General features: G+C 52.4%; 10 protein-coding genes and 1 non-coding gene across 11 annotated transcripts; 7 read left to right on the forward strand and 4 right to left on the reverse strand.

Annotated features, from left to right (window-relative positions):
• Nucleotides 1-580: 580 nt before the first annotated feature.
• On the forward strand, nt 581-4,360 carry AGOS_AFR536W (AFR536Wp; the record flags this gene model as incomplete). Its single annotated transcript, NM_212219.2, has 1 exon — nt 581-4,360. The coding sequence occupies one exon, from the start codon at nt 581-583 to the stop codon at nt 4,358-4,360; it is 3,780 nt and encodes a 1,259-aa protein (NP_986083.2).
• A 292-nt stretch (nt 4,361-4,652) lies between these two features.
• On the forward strand, nt 4,653-7,893 carry ISW2 (DNA translocase; the record flags this gene model as incomplete). Its single annotated transcript, NM_212220.1, has 2 exons — nt 4,653-4,670; nt 4,834-7,893. 2 exons carry the CDS (start codon nt 4,653-4,655, stop codon nt 7,891-7,893), a joined length of 3,078 nt encoding a protein of 1,025 aa, NP_986084.1.
• Nucleotides 7,894-8,125: 232 nt separating this feature from the next.
• On the reverse strand, nt 8,126-9,583 carry RNT1 (ribonuclease III; the record flags this gene model as incomplete). The annotated part of the gene is made up of 1 exon (NM_212221.2): nt 8,126-9,583. One exon carries the CDS (start codon nt 9,581-9,583, stop codon nt 8,126-8,128), a length of 1,458 nt encoding a protein of 485 aa, NP_986085.2.
• A 349-nt stretch (nt 9,584-9,932) lies between these two features.
• CUS1 (U2 snRNP complex subunit CUS1) lies at nt 9,933-11,204 on the reverse strand (the record flags this gene model as incomplete). Its single annotated transcript, NM_212222.1, has 1 exon — nt 9,933-11,204. The coding sequence occupies one exon, from the start codon at nt 11,202-11,204 to the stop codon at nt 9,933-9,935; it is 1,272 nt and encodes a 423-aa protein (NP_986086.1).
• A 208-nt stretch (nt 11,205-11,412) lies between these two features.
• On the reverse strand, nt 11,413-11,631 carry BIL1 (Bil1p; the record flags this gene model as incomplete). Its single annotated transcript, NM_212223.2, has 1 exon — nt 11,413-11,631. One exon carries the CDS (start codon nt 11,629-11,631, stop codon nt 11,413-11,415), a length of 219 nt encoding a protein of 72 aa, NP_986087.1.
• A 138-nt stretch (nt 11,632-11,769) lies between these two features.
• Nucleotides 11,770-12,492, forward strand: RRG7 (Rrg7p; the record flags this gene model as incomplete). The annotated part of the gene is made up of 1 exon (NM_212224.1): nt 11,770-12,492. One exon carries the CDS (start codon nt 11,770-11,772, stop codon nt 12,490-12,492), a length of 723 nt encoding a protein of 240 aa, NP_986088.1.
• A 141-nt stretch (nt 12,493-12,633) lies between these two features.
• On the forward strand, nt 12,634-13,566 carry YHM2 (Yhm2p; the record flags this gene model as incomplete). The annotated part of the gene is made up of 1 exon (NM_212225.1): nt 12,634-13,566. One exon carries the CDS (start codon nt 12,634-12,636, stop codon nt 13,564-13,566), a length of 933 nt encoding a protein of 310 aa, NP_986089.1.
• Nucleotides 13,567-13,654: 88 nt separating this feature from the next.
• On the reverse strand, nt 13,655-14,953 carry SLY41 (Sly41p; the record flags this gene model as incomplete). The annotated part of the gene is made up of 1 exon (NM_212226.1): nt 13,655-14,953. The coding sequence occupies one exon, from the start codon at nt 14,951-14,953 to the stop codon at nt 13,655-13,657; it is 1,299 nt and encodes a 432-aa protein (NP_986090.1).
• A 389-nt stretch (nt 14,954-15,342) lies between these two features.
• AGOS_t0165 lies at nt 15,343-15,415 on the forward strand. Its single transcript has one exon. It is a non-coding gene; the product is annotated as a tRNA-Ala (tRNA).
• Nucleotides 15,416-15,436: 21 nt separating this feature from the next.
• Nucleotides 15,437-16,450, forward strand: AGOS_AFR544W (SIS domain-containing protein; the record flags this gene model as incomplete). The annotated part of the gene is made up of 1 exon (NM_212227.1): nt 15,437-16,450. One exon carries the CDS (start codon nt 15,437-15,439, stop codon nt 16,448-16,450), a length of 1,014 nt encoding a protein of 337 aa, NP_986091.1.
• A 508-nt stretch (nt 16,451-16,958) lies between these two features.
• On the forward strand, nt 16,959-18,947 carry KRE6 (beta-glucan synthesis-associated protein KRE6; the record flags this gene model as incomplete). The annotated part of the gene is made up of 1 exon (NM_212228.1): nt 16,959-18,947. The coding sequence occupies one exon, from the start codon at nt 16,959-16,961 to the stop codon at nt 18,945-18,947; it is 1,989 nt and encodes a 662-aa protein (NP_986092.1).
• Between the last annotated feature and the right edge of the window lie 703 nt (nt 18,948-19,650).

Genomic DNA, 19,650 nt, shown 5'->3' on the forward strand with positions numbered 1-19,650 from the left:
TTCTCGTCAAACAGTTTTTGGCCACTGTTTCACCATAATGCATTTTTAGCTGCGCCTGGCCAATACGCACCCTGTGCCCTATATATTACTTGTCGATCAGCAGTTATCGCCGTTTCCTGCAAGCAGATCACGGAGCCAGATCTTGCAGCGCATAACCTTGTTGCCAGAAACATACATCGGTGGTCTGCATAAAGAGCATGCCTATGCAACAGGGTAATACACCGGGCTGTGCAGCATATGCGCTTTTCTTGGCATTACATCTTCACCTCAAATTGAAGTACTGGCCAATAACGCCTTATCACCGTCATGCGACATACAATTGTAAACTAATATTTAGCAGCCGTGCAGCTAAACACTGATTCGGCAATACTTCAACCACATGGGGTATAGAGTATTGGGCATCACGGTTGTCTTGTAGTCCCAAATAACGTATGTAGTGCATCTGTCCGAAGGAAGAGTTGAATCCATAATCGTGAGTCACGTGATAATCATGTGCTCATTAAAAATGGCTCTCTTTCAGTGGATAGTCAACTTCAGAACTACGCATCTTGGATGATGGAACTTCGATAACCATTACGACATGCTGAAGCGAGGCGAATTATCGGCGCCTAATGATCTGAACCAAGTACGTGATATATTTGGGAGGACAATCTCCTATCATTTAGCCCGGTGTCCCTCTGTTCTAGAACAAGATATCGCTGACATCGATCCATATGCGCAAGATTGGGAGTCAGGCTATTCGGCCTTACATATCTGCCTGATGACTGGCCAGTATCAAAAAGCATTTAGATTATATTGGCATTGGCGAAAAGCGCTTAGCTCAGGTGTCAATCTACAAGGATCCGTTCTTGATTTAAAAGACAGGGAAGGCTTCACACCTTTACGTATGCTGCACGAAAAGAACAATTTCTGGAACATGGGCTACATTCCAGATAGCCTGTCTGTGGTCGATATGTCGAAAACATGTAAGCTCGTGTTTACCAAACGACAAAAGGAGCCGCGGATGACCATCAAACGGCTCCGAGATTGGCATAAGGGCAGAGGTGGGCGGCGCTGCTATACTTTTGGGAAAAACGATCATTTTCAGTTAGGGACAGGTGATTCAAAGGCAAGACAAGTCTGGTACGAGGTTAGACCGGAGAAATTCGAGGATAGGGTAGATGATGTGGTGAGAATCAGGAGTTGCCATATGAACAAGCGACATGGGATAATAGTAGCGGATGATGGTTCTGTATACTTTGCCGGACGAATCACACGCGGCTTACATTCTGATGTTTCTGGTGGCATTGTGAGACTACAGAACTTCTATTTTGAGGCGATGGAATACGATACCAATGGCGATGTTAGCGATTTGGCCTCGAGTAACACGCATAACATATTCCTTACCCCCGACAGAAAAGTTTACACATGGGGCTGGAACGACGTATTCCAACTTGGTTATCCATCTGATGGCTCCTGCCATCCATTCATTAAGAATGTTCCATTGGCTTTAAAGGATATCACGCATGTTTCTTGTTCGACTATCCATTCCGCGGTCATTACCAATAGCGGAACTTTGCACTCTTGGGGGCTCAATATAGGACAGATGAGTACATATAAACCTGCTACACAGGCAACTGATATCTCTGCTGAGTACATTGGTTGGAAGACGAAACGGATAAGTTATGAAACACAGTGTCAGAACATCAGTCAACTGATTTGCCGGGAATATACAACTTTGATACGACACGACGACTACAAGCTATGCGTTATAACCGATTTTAAACGTTTTAGGTTTAGCTTGGCAGATCAGCGATCATCAGACTCGGATTTCTTTAATGTGTTCAGACCATCTCGACCTGTTGATGATCTTGCCATCGTTAAAATTGGTACAAAGCACCCGCACGGAAATAACTTGTGTGTTCTCTACAACAATGGCCGTGTGGGAATGGTTCGCAAGCTCTTTAAGGATGGCTCTCCCGGAAAACAGCCACTTTCTCTGGACATATTACCATATTGGACTCCATCTACCTGGCTGGATCGCTGCGTGGATTTTGATGTCGGTATGGAAGGTGAACTGATTGTGTGCACGATAGGCGGGGATGTATACCTTTCAAAAGGGCCTAATCAAGGATTCAAACTCCAAAAAGCCAAACCACCGGGGGGGAAATGTATTAGGGTAAGCTGTGACCCTTTGTTTGCTTCATTTTCTGTGATAATTGATGAGTTTGATACACCCAGAACACGTATCGACACGGATGCAGCTGAATATGCTGCATATTCCCCAGTTTACGAAATGCTGAAACAACATCTTTTAAATGAACATTATGCGCAGGCCTTTCCTACAGTAAGATCAGTACTATACACGGAACCTACCTTCGATCATGCCAAAAACTCCTCTTTACATGCAGCCCTTAAACTTCCTACTAATTATTGTGGTCAGACAGGCCCACAAACCGAAAGTAAAATAATATTTACACCTAACCATTTTGCAAGTATCAACTCGGTATCATACGATGTGGCATTTATCGACATTTCAGGCAAAACCATTGGGGAGTGTCATAGAGCTGTACTTTGTGGTCGGTGTCCACAGTTCGTTAAGGAGCTGATCAACTACGGAGAAGGGGGAGGCCAAACGACTGCCTCGGGGATCAGATTTTCACTGTTTTCAAGTTTAGATGCTCCGGTGTGGTTGATACGCGTGGGGGACAATGCCCGAGATTGGACCTGCCACCCAATACTATATGCTCTGCATCTGCTCTACGACGAGTACTACTTCGATCTACCTCCGACTCCACTGAGGTGTGACGCGTTTTTTAAGAAGGGACGTGAGTTGTCTAATGCCCTTGGTATAATAGCGGGGCAAGTTCATGTAAAATCTGCCTTTAGAGAGTTGCACCACCGATGCGTGCCTAATGATTCTGAGATATGCTCGATTCCATCATGCGATTTTCACCCGCATAATTATACCGAGTTGGAACATTATATGCAACCGGATATTGAAATACAACTGTGCAATTCAAAACGTGTATTTGCGCACGGATTTGTACTTCAGTGTAGATCTCCCTTTTTCAAGGGCCTTCTTCGGAACAAATGGAATCACAGGAATGCCGTCAGGCTAACGCACGTGAAAGAGCACATATTCCATGTCATTCTCAAGTACATGTACGGCTTTTCCTTTTCTAGTTTGCTTGATGATCTCCGAGCAACTTCAGTCACTGAAAAGGCAGAATTCCTCTTTGATTTAGTGGAAACTTGCAACGAGCTCCTATTACTGGAATTGCGTTCTTACGCAGATTACGTATTAGCTGGCTTAATCACCCACAAAACCGTGTTGCCACTTCTTATAAACGGATATTTCCTGAATTGTTCGCAACTGTTTACGTGCTGTGCAATCTACCTCTTTCACAACCCAGAGATCTTATTTCATGATTCAAATATCGGAATAATCAATGAGCATGTATCTCCAGGCTGTTGGTCCGAATTTGAGCATATATCCCGACAGCTCCAGGCAAGCGGATCGGAGTTTAAGGGCGGCGAGTGTCTAATATACGATGATCCTGCCGGGTCCGATTGGTTCCATTCTTTCCGGACGGACCTGGCGAGCTTTAATTCCCTCTTCATCGACAGAAGCCATCCGTTCCAAGTCGTCCCGGATGTAAAGAAGAAGAAGCCTAAGGGAAAGAAATCTGGTTCGCGTGTCGCGGTGGAAGCCGCAGAAACTGTTGCCAACCAGCAGCGGCTCCCACGGGGCAACGCTTCCTCCGGTGACCCATCTGCCATCAATAATAACCCGCCCTCCGCCTTTACTCCAGTCAGCAAAGGTAAGCGCCGCCCACCTGTAAGTGCAGATCCTCTGACAGCCGTCGAGGCTGCCGCACCATCCGGCTCCACAGTCAACTTTGCGCGCTTTGAGCAACCCCCAGCAGCGCAGCCGCGCGCCCGCCTGGCTCCCTTCAAAAAACCGTCTCAGAAGCAGCGAATCGAGCAGCATCGCGCAGCAACTGCGCAACAGCCCCTACAGTCATCTGCCACACCATGGAATACTGCTAGCGCACCATCTCAGAGTTGCTCTCCCGCTCGTAATTCCAAATTCCCTTCGCTTTCTGACGTCGTTAGCTCCGGGACTTCTTCCACGGGCACAATTGGCATCTCCACCACTGGTCACCGCCGCACTATAACCACTTATCTCACGAAGACACAGACATCGCCCTGGCAATCGGCTGTGCCGCCTAGCGCGTCTCCAAGCCTCTCGTCCCACACTCCCTGTCAATCTTCACTCGGGGAGTCCCCGCGCTCTCAAAGCAGCAGCACCAGCAGTCGGCAATCCAGTGTAGCTCGCAAAGTGAAGTTCAAACCAATTGATTGGACTCAATGCTAGGGTTTTACGTAGTTTTACTGCCTCGCCAATATACACTACACACTGCTCATTACCCGGCCACCAGGCCGCTGGCTTATTATCATCACTTCATACGTCAAATAAAAATGGCAATCATGTCAGCCTTGTAACTCACTAAGGGAAGCTAATGAAGTGAAGTAAACCATCATAAAAAATTTTATAGTTCCACCTACTTATCATCTCCCATTCGAGATCTCTTCCTTCTGTTCAGTTTAGATCTTGTCGAGCACTATTTGACTTCCCTACAGAAAGAGTTTGGTTAATTGAAGACGGGATGTCGGAGATATTGACGGTATGTGTGCATTAGAACATAGGCAGTTGCGGAAAAATGCTATCGTATATGGTAAAGGGCGCGATGGGATTATCGATGCAATGTGCCCAGCCGCAGGACTGGGCTGGCGGTGGCACTTTACGCAACGGCAGTGATGAAACCGTATACTAACGATCAAGAGTAGAAGGACTCTAAGTATTGGAAAGCCCGGAAGAAACGTTTTATACTGGACGTGGACGCGAAAGTGGCTAAGGAGCGAGATAAAGATGATACATACCTGCGATTTCGGCACCTTTTGGGGCTGACTGACCTATTTCGTCACTTTATAGGACTGCGTGCGAAGCGAGATAAGAACATGCAGCGGCTGCTCAGGATGTTGGATGGGGAAGAGCGCGGGAGAAGCAGTCGCGGGCAGCGCCAGAAAGATTCTTCGAGGCACTTCCGCAAGACAGAAAAAGAGGAGGATGCCGAGCTCATGCAAGATGAGGAGCAGCACATGGAGACCACAGTGGTTACTGAGTCGCCCAGCTTTGTAAAGGCCGGTAAACTACGGGACTACCAGATATACGGGTTGAATTGGCTAATATCACTGCACGAGAATAAACTCTCGGGAATCCTTGCAGATGAAATGGGCTTGGGCAAAACTCTGCAAACAATCTCCTTTCTAGGTTATCTGCGTTTTATTAAGGACATTGATGGCCCCTTCATTGTTGTTGTGCCAAAATCTACTTTAGATAACTGGAAACGGGAATTCGCCAAGTGGACTCCAGAAGTCAACACTATTGTGTTGCATGGTGATAGAGAGACGAGGACACAGCTAATCGAGGAGCGTATCCTAACGTGTGACTTTGACGTGCTGATTACGTCTTACGAGATGGTTATCAAAGAGAAGGCTATTCTAAAAAAATTTGCGTGGCAATACATAGTTATTGATGAGGCGCATAGGATTAAAAATGAGCAAAGTACTCTATCGCAGATCATTCGGCTCTTTTATTCAAAAAGTAGGCTGCTGATCACCGGAACACCTTTGCAAAACAACTTGCATGAATTATGGGCTTTATTAAATTTCCTATTACCTGATGTTTTTGGGGAATCTGAGGTCTTTGATGAGTGGTTCCAACAGAATGAGAAGGCGCAAGATCAGGAGATTGTGGTCCAACAGCTGCATGCTGTATTACAACCGTTTTTGTTGCGCAGGGTCAAGGCAGATGTGGAAAAGTCATTGCTTCCGAAGATAGAGACCAATGTGTATGTTGGTATGACAGCAATGCAGTTGCAATGGTACAGATCGCTGTTAGAGAAAGATATAGATGCTGTGAATGGAGCAGTAGGTAAGCGAGAAGGCAAAACCCGTCTACTTAACATTGTGATGCAACTGAGAAAATGTTGTAATCATCCCTATTTGTTTGAAGGTGCAGAGCCAGGCCCTCCGTATACGACCGATGAGCATTTGATCTATAACTCTGGGAAAATGATTGTCTTGGACAAGCTTTTAAAACGCAAAAAGAAAGAGGGATCCAGAGTACTCATATTTAGCCAAATGTCCAGACTCCTCGACATCTTAGAGGATTACTGCTACTTCAGAGATTTTGAATACTGTAGGATTGATGGTGCGACATCACATGAGGAGCGCATTGCAGCTATTGATGAGTTTAACGCACATGATTCTAAAAAGTTTATATTTTTACTAACGACAAGGGCTGGCGGCCTAGGTATAAATTTAGTCACTGCAGATACGGTTGTGTTATATGATTCAGATTGGAACCCCCAAGCTGACCTGCAAGCCATGGATAGAGCCCATAGAATTGGTCAGAAAAAGCAGGTACATGTATACCGTCTAGTGACAGAGAATGCGATAGAAGAGAAGGTTATTGAGCGGGCAGCCCAGAAATTGAGGCTAGATCAGCTTGTTATACAGCAGGGGGCTGGAAGGAAAAGTGCAAACTTAGGGAATACTAAGGGAGAATTAATTGATATGATTCAATTTGGTGCCAGAGATGTTTTTGACAAGAAGTTGACTGAAGCGACAGTTGCAGATGATATAGATGCGATTTTGATGAAAGGTGAACAAAAGACGCATGCATTGAACGCAAGGTATGAAGCCTTAGGCCTTGATGACCTGCAGAAGTTTAATGGAATGGCAGACCAGTCTGCTTATGAGTGGAATGGCACCAATTTCGAGAAGAAGAAGAGCAATGACCGTACCGTGGAATGGATTAATCCATCGAGGCGTGAAAGACGTAGGGAGCAAACATACTCAGTTGACGACTACTACAAAGACATAATTGGTGGTGCTAATACTAAAAGTTCCAACAAAAATATGCCTCAACCAAAACTTCCTAGGCCACCGAGAACCGTTCAAATTCAAGACTTTCAGTTCCCGGCCCCTTGCTTAAATGCATTGCAAGAAAAAGAGCTGCTTTCATATAAGAAGAAAGTCAACTATAAGGTTTCGACTCACGATTTTACCTCCGATGATGAAGCAGACGAAGAAATTTCTAACAAGGTAACTGCTGAACAAGCAAAAATCGATAATGCCGAAGAGTTCACCGAAGATGACGAATTGGCAAAGCAGCGATGCATAGAGGAGTCATTCACCGCATGGACTAAGAGAGAATTCATCACCTTCATAAATGGCTGCGCGAAGTTTGGTAGAACTAACTACAAAGCGATAGCTGCAACCTTGGAGAACAAAACAGTTAGTGAGGTTGAGAATTATGGGAAGGTATTTTGGGCTAGATACAGGGAAATACAGGGATATGAGAAATATTTGAATACTATTGAGGTCGGGGAAAAGAAGATGGAGAAGCTTAAACAACAGGCATCGCTCTTGAAGATGAAGGTTGGTCAATGTGATTTCCCAATGCAGGAAATGACGATACAGTATCCGCCGAATAACGCCAGAAGAACATATAACTCCACAGAGGATAAATTCATTCTGTTGGCGGTCAATAAATATGGCCTATTTTCTGATAACTTATATGATAAGGTAAAACAGGAAATCATGAAGTCCAGTTTGTTCCATTTCGATTGGTTTATTAGAACACGAACTGTACACGAGCTATCGAAGAGAGTCAACACTCTACTGACAATGATAATGAGAGAATACGAAGGGCCTGATAGTGCTGCAAAGAGGAAGAGAAAGGCAAAAGATGGCACACCTGCCTCTGGTGTCAATGATCAGCAACATCAGCTGGATCCGTCGGAACCCATGTACAAAAAAGCGAAGAGTGAAGACTTTTAAATTAGCGATGGTACGCATACATATTAACTAATTCTAATGTGGGAGGTGGCCTCTAGTATCCACCAAACTTGTAACTGTAAAGACAGAACTGGGGCAATAGTGATGTGTAAGTAAAACCATCTTCATATCACATTATTGATCGTCTGTAAAAATTACATATAATAATGATTATCATGCTGAGGCAAATACCATACTAAAGTTGCAAGCATGATCGCCGCTACGGTTGCTTATCCTATTTCTTCTGGTCATTGTTTTCCTTGACTACGGAAGATGACCTTGGAATAGCAGCTCTTTCTGCGGCATAGTGGTCCAGTAGTTTCTTGTTTTTTAGTACCTCTTGCGCTGCTCTCATACCAGCTATTTTTACATTCTTACCCCTCCCGGTCCCCAACGTGAGGCCATCTTTAACACGGCACTCTACAATGGCATAGGGCTCATTGTTAGTAGGTCTATGGACTGGATAATAATGTAAGTTCAGTGCGGCATATCCTATAAGTGAATAGAGGGTCTTTTTGGCGTTCACATCTACTTCATCGGTGTTCTCAAGAACGACATCGTTCTCAATCTCTTCTTGGATGACCGGCTCAGCTAGCTTCGCTAACCACTTCCTGATTCTAGGTAAGTTCTTTTTGCCGTCCTCCTCTACCAGACCACCGATATATGCTTCGAACACATCCGCATAAAGCTTCAGTTTTCCGTTAGAAACCTCATGTGTTGTACCGTTGAACATCTCTATGTTGGTTCTCAACTTGCTTGGAAGTTGGTACATAAATGACCATTCTTTCAACCTGTCGTTGTTAATCAGCTTTGTGCGCAATTGCGATAGTCGGCCCTCGTTGAAACCTGGGAATTTATTGTAAATAATCATAGTCATGGTAGTATTCAGGATAGAGTCCCCAAGGAATTCCAGGCGCTCGTTGTGGGAGTTGATCATCTGCGCCTCGTCCAAGTAAAGCTTATCGTTAGTCAGAGATCTGTGGGTAAAAACACGTGCCCGGATTGCAGGATCCTTGATTTCAGGGATCGGTGGCGGCCACTTGCCGCTCTCTTTTGGCTCCTTCTCGCGCTCGGTGTCCTGCTCAACGGCGGCGGGGATGTACCTGTCCTCGTCTTCATCCATGTCGCAGTCACGCGTGTGTGCTGAAGCCAAGCTGGCTAGGTCGTCCGCCGAAAGAATGGAGAACACGGGCTTCGGATCGCCCGCAGTAAATTTAGAAGCGTACCGGCGCAACTCTTCTAGAAGCGGTAGCTTACCCAGTGTATGCAGTGTCTTTAACTCGGCCGCGCACTTCAGTTGGTACCGGGCAAAGCTCGGAATGATCTCCACAGGGGTGTCCTGTCCGTTCAATGCCGAGACATAGGTCAAAAAGTCGGGGGACAGCCGGATAACGCGGTTCAGTGAGTCCCCTAGCACCGATACCGCGTGCTCCAACTGCAAAATTGTCGAATACTGGTATGCATCTAATATACCAGATGACGGTTCTGACATCCCATTGTACCCATGGCCATGCACCAGTGTTTGAGGAGCATCCTGGTAGTGCCGTGCTAGCACCATCGCTGCGTCCCGCCCCCCCTGGCTACGCATTGGTTTATTCTCTGCAGACTTCTTCTTCGATATGCCACCTGATACGGAGTCTCGCTTTATACTTTTCTCGCGAGCATACGCCAGCGTATCTGGGTTATGAGACATTGGTGCCAGATTCAAGTACGCCCGTAGCGCAGTATCAGCTCTATGTAAATCCTTGCAGAGTGATGAGCTTGAGATGAGCTGGTAAATGTTTTTTGACTACAAAAAGAAAGCGCTACTGAGTGTCTGGGTGGCCTTCAGCGAGGAAGAGCTTATTATAGAGCTATGTAGAGATGTGCAAAAAGTGAGACATTCATGTAGGACTATGGGTGCTAGCACTGCAGCTGAACCCGGATCATTCTTTTAGAGATTAGATTTGTTGCACGAGCAGGCTAGACTTACTACTCCGTCTCGAAGCAGAAAAAGATTGACCAAAAAAGATGGATTGACAAAGATAAGAGATGACGCGGAGTCAGAACTGGAAGTTGTCGACGACGTCATTTTCTGGTAGTGTCTTAAACCGATCGCCAAGCGCGTCTTCGGTCTTGGGCACCGACTTCGTGACAGGGGCAGGTTCCTGCGCCTCGGAGCTGGCGGGCCCCACGTGCAGTTCCTGCGGAAGTGGGTCATTCGCGGGCGCCGGCTTGTCTGTAGAGGGGGTAGTGTGTTGGCCGCGTTCCCGGGGATGGGCGGTGTATGCGGCATGGTCAGTCTCGAAGGACACGATGCTCCCGAACAGCTCCGGCGCACGCGGATGTGCGCTCAGCTTCCATTCACCGTAGACGTCCGCGCGGAGGTTGGACATATCCCAGTTGATCCCTGCGACCTTGAATCCGGGGTAGCCGGGCGGGAGGCCGACTTCCTTCCACTTCTTGCACCATACGGGGGTGCGCCCCTCGGCAAGGCCCAGAGCCTTGCGCAGTGGCAGCGACAGGCGTCCTGGGCGATAGCGCCGGCGCATGCGGGTCCAATGGGCCTCCTGGTCCAGGTTGCGATTTTCGTAATACATGTCACCATACTGCAGCATGATGTCCGGCCGCCAATTGCGTCCGAGCTTAAAGAAAGCGTCGTGCAGCTTGACGTAGTCCAGGTCCAGCCGCCCCATCTTCGGCTGTACACGCGCGCGCGCCTCCTGCTTCAAAGTCTTATCTTCGGAGACACCGGACAGAGCGTTGCGCATAGACTCGATATCCGTCTGCTTGATAACATCGGGTAGCTCGAAGGGCCGTTTCTCCAGCAGGGAGCGACCCGAAAGATACTCTCGCTTCGTCTGCCAGTGCGCGGGCACAGGCACCACATTCTTGGAGGCTTTGATATGCACGAGCAGGTGGGGGTCCTGTGCGTCGCAGTCGTACCACTGAATTAGCTCGGGGTGGGGCACCAGCGCCTTCAGCTCGGCCAGCGCAGGCCGTTGGTCCCGCCGTCGCGCACCCGCGGGCGCGGAGCCCCCATCTGAGTCAGGTGTCTCTGCCTGCGGCGGCGCTGGCGCAGGCTCACTACTGGAAACTGGCGGCGGCGGCGCCTGCACAGCCTCAAACCGCGCGAAGACTTCCGCGAATGCGGGATCGACCTCTGTACGACGCGCCGCGGAGCCTGGCACCTCGGGGGGCGCGCCTGGCGCGCGCTGGCGCCGCCGTTCATCCACCAGCACTGCAAGCTCCGAGCGGCGGTCGCTGGCTGCCTTTCCCCGCTGGCGGTTTCTCTTCCGTGCTGCGCCCATCGCTGCAGCAGTCTTTATCCGCATCAGATGGCCGGCGACCGCCGGCAAGTTTTAGCCATTCCGCAGGCCGGGTAACAGAGCCACAGGCCCGCCTTCCACAAGAGCTCTAGCCAATCGTTAGCAAGCCGCCGTGTGGCACGCACTAGCCGCGTCCGTAGGGTTGCTGTTATCAATTCGCATATCCTCTTGTCTTCCTGCGTGCTGCGCGTCGCCCGGCGCGCGCCGGGCCCGGCTACTGCTCAAGCCGCTTGAGGCGCTCGTGTATATCCTTGAGCGTTTGCTGGAATTGAGCCTCGTTCTTTTCAACGTGCTCAAGCGCCTGGTTCAACGACTGCTCGATCTCGGAGGCAAGGTCAAACACGGTGACTATCTTCTCCGCGTTTTGTTCCGCGGCCTCGCCGCTGCCGGCACTGCCGGCGCTCTCAGCGCGTGAAAGCTCTTCTATAGGCATGGGGACTGGTTTCTAGCCGGGGGGATAAATGCGGGTCAAACTATATCAAGCTTCGTCGCGGTCGGTGCGATCGGCGCGGTCGGAGCTCGTGTGTCTGTTACGCTGCTGTTGAAGTTTTGTTCCGCGCAGTCACAAAATATGCCCACGGGCCTGCAACCAGCGATGCTGAAGACCACCGGAACCCGGCTGGCAGCCGCAGGAGCATACGATCTGGTCTTGCAGGACTATGTCAGGAAAAACGCGGCCATTTTAGACTCTACCGTCTTCCGGGGGACGCTGTATGAGCTCACAGTAATGCGCGAGCTCCACGCGCGGCTCGGCGTGAGCCGCCTCCGCCAGCGCGGCGCCGCCTACGACGGCGGTATCGACATCACAGGGAAGTGGGACCTGGCAGATGTGCCAGGCGTCGCGCCCGACCCGCACGAGGCAGCGATCCCGCGCTCTGTGCGCTGCGGAGCCTCTCGCCTCAAGCCGCTGCGGCGCAAGATTCTGGACGGCACGGCGCGGCCCCTGGACGTGCTCGTACAGTGCAAGGCGCTGACCACGGCGCGGGTGGGCGGCCGCCTGTTCCGCGAGCTGTTCGGCGCGTTCGGCGCGTTCGGCGCGCGCTCGAAAGTCCACCGCAACAACACCGTGCTTATGCTGAGCTCGCCGAACCTGCTGACGCGCAATGGCATTGCCGTAATGAACCAGCTCGAGCTGCCGATCATTTACCTACGCATCGGCCTGCCGCGCATTGCCGCAGACGGATCGCTGCGAGACGGCTACCTGGAACACTACTACGAGAACGCGTACGCCGCCGCCCTTCTGGACGGCTGCCGTGTGCAGCGCCTGATAGGACTCCACGCGCTGCCGCTGTAGCGAGTCATGCCGCTGTGCCGGACCCGAGCGGTTTGCCGTCTCGGGAGCCTCCGGGTTCGCACCGCTGGAAAAAGGAGGGCCACGCTGGTATATAAACGGCACACGAGCCATCCGGCGTCAGGAATAGCGTGAGTCGACAAGATGGGTGCGGAACACGGTCCTAAGGACCTTCAGAAGAAGCCTGTGAGCTTTTCCAACATTGCCCTGGGAGCGGCGTTGAATATGTGCGAGGTCACGACGCTTGGGCAACCGCTTGAGGTCACCAAAACGACCATGGCCGCAAACCGGCAGTTCGGCTTTTCGCAGGCGGTGCGGCACGTGTGGTCGCGTGGGGGCGTGTTCGGCTTTTACCAGGGGCTGATTCCGTGGGCTTGGATTGAGGCGTCGACCAAGGGCGCGGTGCTGCTGTTTGTTTCTGCGGAGGCCGAGTACCAGTTTCGGCGGCTTGGTCTCAGCAACTTCGGTGCAGGCATCCTGGGCGGGGTGTCTGGCGGCGTAGCGCAGGCGTACCTGACTATGGGATTCTGCACGTGCATGAAGACGGTCGAGATCACGCGCAGCAAGGCTGCGTCAGCTCCCGGAGTGCCCGTGCCCTCTTCGCTGCAGGTGTTTAAGCAGATCTTCGCTGCCGAGGGGCTGCGCGGGATTAACAAGGGGGTGAACGCGGTGGCGATAAGGCAGATGACCAACTGGGGGTCGCGCTTTGGCCTGTCCAGACTGGTGGAGGACGGGATCCGGCGCGTGACCCACAAGCGGAGCGACGAGAAGCTGAGCGCGATGGAGAAAATAGTGGCGTCTGCCCTGGGCGGCGGGCTGAGCGCGTGGAACCAGCCCATCGAGGTGATCCGGGTGGAGATGCAGTCGCGCACGAACGACCCCAACCGGCCCAAGAACCTGACGGTGGGCAAGACGTTCCGCTACATTTACGAGAACAACGGCCTACGCGGGCTGTACCGCGGCGTGACGCCGCGGATTGGCCTGGGTGTGTGGCAGACTATCTTCATGGTAGGCTTTGGAGATATCGCCAGGGACTTTGTGGGGCGGCTAACAGGTGAGACTCCTGTGGGCCACTAGGCCCACGTGTAACTAGTTGCGTATAGAGATATATGTTAGTTAACGATACTACTTTATCACTAGGCACTTGAATGCGATGCAGACTGTGTTATGACGGGTGGGGCTGTGTTTTGTTTCCCCACTTGTCGTACCCATAAAGGCCGATGACAGTCATAACCAAGCCTAGGAGCTGGCGGCCGGACAGCTGCGACTCCCAAGTCAGCGCCACGCCAATCACGACAACACGCTTCATGATGCTGGCAATAGAATAGTTGACAGAAGAAAGCATGCCGATAAGCTGGAACGCCAGCATGGCCTGTAGAAAGTGGGTGAAACCGTATACACCCATGAGGCACAGTACGCGGAGCGAAATGTCCGCGAATACGCTAGAAGCGGCGAACGCCTCGCCCACGAGGAAGACAGGCAGCATGAGCAAGAAGCCGATACAGGAGCAGTAGAAGAGGATGGTTATCTTATCCAACTGGAAGGGTGACGCCCCTCCGAGTCCCGCAAGGCTTTTCTGGCTCGGCAGTAGTTCACGCTTTCTGACTGTCAGGATCGACTTGGCAAAGAGGTTCTGCGAAACAAAAATAGCCATGGACACGGCTGCGAAGAACAAACCCAACACCAGCCGAAGGTCTTCGACGCTAGCGCCTACCGATTTGCTACCCCCGCTGGGCGATGAAATTAAAATGACGCCTGCCACTAGGGGCAGCATAGTGCAATACGTTATGCGGTGGAACTGCTTCTTCTTGGCAAAACGGTACCAGCACAGCGTCACGATGGGCGACAGCGACTTGACGGAATGCACAAGCGACACGGGGATCAGCGACGTTGCCTTATAGGAGGTGAAGTGGCCCATGAACTGGAACATGCCCATCGGCAGTGTTGCAATAACCGCCTTTCGGTCAACCACCAGGAAGCGCTGCTGGATACATTCGCAAAAGCTCCCATTTAGGTACGGCGGCAATATACCGTCCGGGAAGTTACGCATGTTCTGCGACACCCACGTGGCCTTCCACGACGGCCGATGAAGGTAGTTCACCAACACGAGGAACCCGAGACACATGAGGCCGTTGGTCAGAAACTGAAGCTCGGTGAGCCCCACAGGGTGGGGAAACTCGTGTAGTATCGCCTTGCTGAGGTTGCTGGAGACCGACGACGTCACGTACCACACCAGGCAGGTCACTGTGACCTTCAAGTCGATCTCCGGCAGGTACTTGCGCAGCGACGCCGGCACGATGCGCCCCGCTGTGGCCTTCCACGGCAGCGGCGCGTCTATAAGTCTCGGTGGGGGCGTGACTGGCGCCTCGGGCACCTTCAGCACCAGGTGGTCGTACACATTCTTGTGCACCGATTCCCGTCGCTTGGACGCCGTGTTCTGGACTGTACTCTGGGTAGTGATCATAGCGAATGAATGTGAGCCTAGCACGCAAACTGGAACCAGTTCTGTGCGCTGACGCTCCTTGGGTGGGTCAGATCAGCTGAAGTCTACGGGACTTTCACTTACGCAGCTTAGAAACAAATGAAGCCTGCTCGATAGTTAACGGTTTGCTGGCTCCGCTGCCTTGCATAGAGAGCCCCTACTTGCCTCGAATACCGCTGAACTGTCCAGATGTAATATCCGAAGGTCTATCGTCTCGATGTCATGGCAATAATAGAGCTCCAGAAGAAACAGTAACGCCCCCAATAGACAGCACGTTACTTTTCGAAGAGGTCCGGCCACATTCACGTGCTTCGGCCACCGGGTCTCGGACCTCAAGGGCCACTTCCCACAAGACCACTACAACAATTATTGGGCGTGTGGCGCAGTTGGTAGCGCGCTCCCTTCGCATGGGAGAGGTCATCGGTTCGACTCCGGTCTCGTCCATTTTTTGCCACCCTCGCTTCGATGAAACAAGACCTTTTTCATGATTTACGGCGGTTGATTGTCGCACGCCGCAGCACACCTGCCGCACCTGCATGCAGCATATCCCAGATGCCTCCAACAAAAGATGACGACCCGCAGCGGCCGACCTGTGCCTTCCAGGACGTCTACAGCCGCTACACAGACCTATTACACAGCCACGTGCTCGCAGCTCGCGACCTCTACCTCTACTACAACGGCGATGCCGACGGCCCCTCGCCGCGCGCCGACTTCTCCGCCACGTACAACACGCTGATGAGCTGCCTCGCGGACGGCCGCAAGCTCGTGTTCGTCGCCTGCGGCAAGTCCTTCCGCATCATCGCCAAGACTGTCGCCACCTGCCACTCGCTCGGCATCCCCGCCGCCGTCCTCCACCCCACCGAGGCCATGCACGGCGACATCGGCATCGTCGCCGACGGCGACGCCCTGCTGCTCTGCTCCCACTCCGGCGAGACTGACGAGCTCCTGCACCTCGCCGCCTACCTGCGCAGCGCGCGCCTCGCACCCGCCAGCCCGCTCATCGCCGTCACCGGCGATCCCGCCTCGACGCTGGCCCGCCGCGCGCATCACGTGATCACCGTCTTCCAGCCCCCCCACCTGCGCGAGCGCGTCGTCCAGGACGGCCTCAACGCCCCCACCATCGCCACCACCCTCATGCTCCTCGCCCTCGACTGCCTTGTGCTCGCGCTCTCCGACGGGGGCTCGCCCTGCGCCCGTCGCCGCCGCGCAGACGCCTTCGCCGCCCGCCACCCCGGAGGCAGCATCGGCTCACACGCCGCTGCGCCGGCGCCCGAATACCCCGAGCAGTCGGCTGCCCGCGCCGCCACAGTAGCCCACTACGCCGGCTCCGAGACGCTGCCCGAGTTCCTCCACATGATCGTCACGCACGACTACGTCCGCGTGCGCGGCCACCTACACTCCGCGACCGCGCTTCGGCATCGCTACGCACGCGCGTCCCGCGACGGAATCCCCTGGACGCAAATCATGTCTGACCTGTAACCTGTACATACTCGTATCGCACAGCCACCCGTGTTCCAGCCCCTCGCAATCCTCTCCAGCAATGGCCAGCCCCTATTCGGTCACGTGTCCATTGCCCACGCGAGCGTAAATAGCAGCAAACTGGAAGCGCAACTGGCTGGCCGCAACAGTCACGTGAGTGGCTTCCTGAAAAGGCCCAACCTTTAATATAACAACACGTTGACGTCGACAGCGACCCTACTGTGCCGTTCAGAAAACTGAAGCCGTTAGAAAACTGATTGTGCTCACCACTTTCCCTTCCATCGTTAAGTAAAGCAAGCAAACCCTACGCGCTGAGACTTATCGCCAGGGACTACCGACAGGCTGATCAGGGCTTCAGTACTAATCTATAAACCGGCGCACAGAGACGGTGCGGGACGGAGCATCACGGCACATTTTTTCTCAGCGAAGAAGAAGCCAGTTGTATTTTTGGGCGTTTTAAGCTAGGAGCGAGCTACTCAGGTAGCGTGCACGATAGGCATAGTCGGGAATGTACGAGAACCAGCGGCACCTGACAGCCGGCGGGCGCAACAACCCGTTTCTTGACCAGGACGAGCTGCAGGAGTCGCGGCAGGGCAGCACGACGTCGCTGCTGCAGAACCGAGAGCGGGAGGCGGGCGCAACGGAATCGGACTACCAGGGCTACTACGCACGGGAGCCGCCGGGGGTGCGGGGCGAGCCGAGCAAGGTGGCGTCTAGTCGGTCGCTGAACTCAATGGGAGTGCCCAACAGCGACATCATGACGCCGCCGGCGTTCGACCGCTACCCTATGGTGGGGTCGCGCGTGGCGTCGATGGCGCTGCCGCAGGGGGCGCAGACGGGACGCACGCCGGTGTGGGGATCGGGGTCTGCGTCTGAGGACAATTCGATGTCGTCGCTGACGTCGTCGAACCCGTTCCTGGGCGACCAGGACTTTTCGCCGTTCGGGGGCTACCCCGCGTCCTCGTTTCCGCTGCTGATCGACGAGAAGGAGGACGACGACTACCTGCATAACCCGGACCCCGAGGAGGAGTCGCGGCTGGACAAGCAGCGATTCCTGCTGGACCTGAAGCACATGGACAAGCGCTCGGCCGGCGGGTTCGTGGGAATTCTGCTGTTGTTCATCGGAGGGCTGATGCTGTTCATAGTGCTGCCTGTGCTGACCTACACGGGCGCAGTCGAGCACCACCATGCCAAGCTCACGGAGGTGCTGTCGCCTTACCAGTATCCGCAGCTGTCTGCGATCCGGACCTCCCTAGTTGATCCTGACACCCCGAAGGATGCCAGGAAGCGGAAGTCCCTGAAGGGCGAAACCTGGCCTCTGGTCTTCAGCGATGAGTTCAACGCGGTGGGTCGTACCTTCTTCGAGGGCGACGACCAGTTCTGGACTGGACCAAACATCCACTATGCCGCCACAAACGACTTGGAATGGTACACGCCCGACGCGGCCACGACGAAGGACGGTGTGCTGCAGCTCCGGATGGACGCCTTCCCAATGAACGGGCTATACTACAGATCCGGTATGCTGCAGTCCTGGAACAAGATGTGCTACACGCAGGGTGTTCTGGAGATCTCTGCGAATTTACCAAACTATGGCCAATACCACGGTTTGTGGCCAGGTCTGTGGACCATGGGGAACCTTGGTAGACCGGGCTTCCTTGCTTCTACCGAGGGTGTGTGGCCGTATTCGTACGAGGCGTGTGATGCCGGAATTACGCCTAACCAGTCCTCTACCGATGGTATTTCATATCTACCTGGGCAAAAGCTGAGCTCTTGCACATGTGATGGGGAAGATCATCCGAACCCGGGTGTTGGCAGAGGTGCGCCGGAAATCGATCTTCTGGAAGGTGCTATGGACGATAAGGTCGGCGTTGGTACCGCCTCGCAGTCGCTGCAGGTGGCTCCTTATGATATCTGGTATATCCCAGACTACGACTTTATCGAAATCTACAATCACTCGATCACGGCGATGAACACTTACTGTGGCGGTCCCTTCCAACAGGCCGTCTCCGCGGTCTCTACACTAAACCGTACGTGGTACCAATTTGGGGAAGGCGCGGGCTATTTCCAAAGGTTCTCACTGGAGTATATGAATGACGAAAAGGATGGCTACATTACCTGGTACATCGGCGACAAGGCCACCTTCACTATCTACGCAAGCGCATTGCATCCTAACGGTAACGTTGATTGGAGAAGAATCAGCAAAGAACCCATGTCTATTATCCTGAACCTGGGTATTTCGAATAACTGGGCATACATAGACTGGGCCAATCTTTACTTCCCTGTTACCATGTCCATTGACTATGTCAGGCTGTACCAGCCGTCGAACGCTATCAATGTCAATTGTGATCCGCCCGACTATCCAACGTATGACTACATTCAGAAACATCTGAATGCATACATGAACCCCAACCTCACCAGTTGGGAGGCCGCAGGATACACTTTCCCGAAGAATATTCTAACAGGCAATTGTAAGTCTTCCAAGTTCAGGCATAGCTAGTGCAACCATCTAGTTCTTTCTCGGCAAAAGGACATCATTATTGAACTATATTGTCAAACCCAATGCCATCAAAATTCGTTATTATAGACTAGAAATACCATTTCCGCCGTCTTTTAAAAGTTAAAATACCAAGTTTCATATCATTGAATAACGGCTCCACCCATAAGTATTCCTTTCCGTTCTGTTATCTGTCTGCGTAACCAGACGCTACGCGCAAAGGTGTGTATTCTAGGTTTGGATACTCCCAAGTGAAGTCTGATTTCACCTATTCCGTGTATGGGTCTCTGGCAATTGCGCCCAGTTGGCGTGCGGACGTTGTCGGAGTTCGAATTATGTCCTGTCACTGCTTCCCGTGCGCTCTGTCCTTCCACACAGTTGACTACACGTAGAAAATATGCCTGCTCCGGGCTATACTGCATAATGCTCGGCACCGCTCTGACTATTTCGCGAATGCCGGTTTTCAATCTCATATTTAGTATATGCACATAACCGATAGCTAGGCGATAGCAACAATCGTCGTGTAGTTTCAGCGGTCCACCGGCGCAGCCCAGCATTGCACGACGTGCGCAGCCCGCAGCAGCCCGCAGCAGGCGCGCCACCCGCCTTGCTGCGATCCAATCAGCGTCCTGAGATGCTGACCGACTCCTGCTCGTTGGAAGCGACCGGCATGATCATCGCGATTTCTTTACTTTAATTTACGCGA

This window comes from Eremothecium gossypii, chromosome VI (genome assembly GCF_000091025.4).
Source record: "Eremothecium gossypii ATCC 10895 chromosome VI, complete sequence".
Classification (NCBI taxonomy): domain Eukaryota; kingdom Fungi; phylum Ascomycota; class Saccharomycetes; order Saccharomycetales; family Saccharomycetaceae; genus Eremothecium; species Eremothecium gossypii.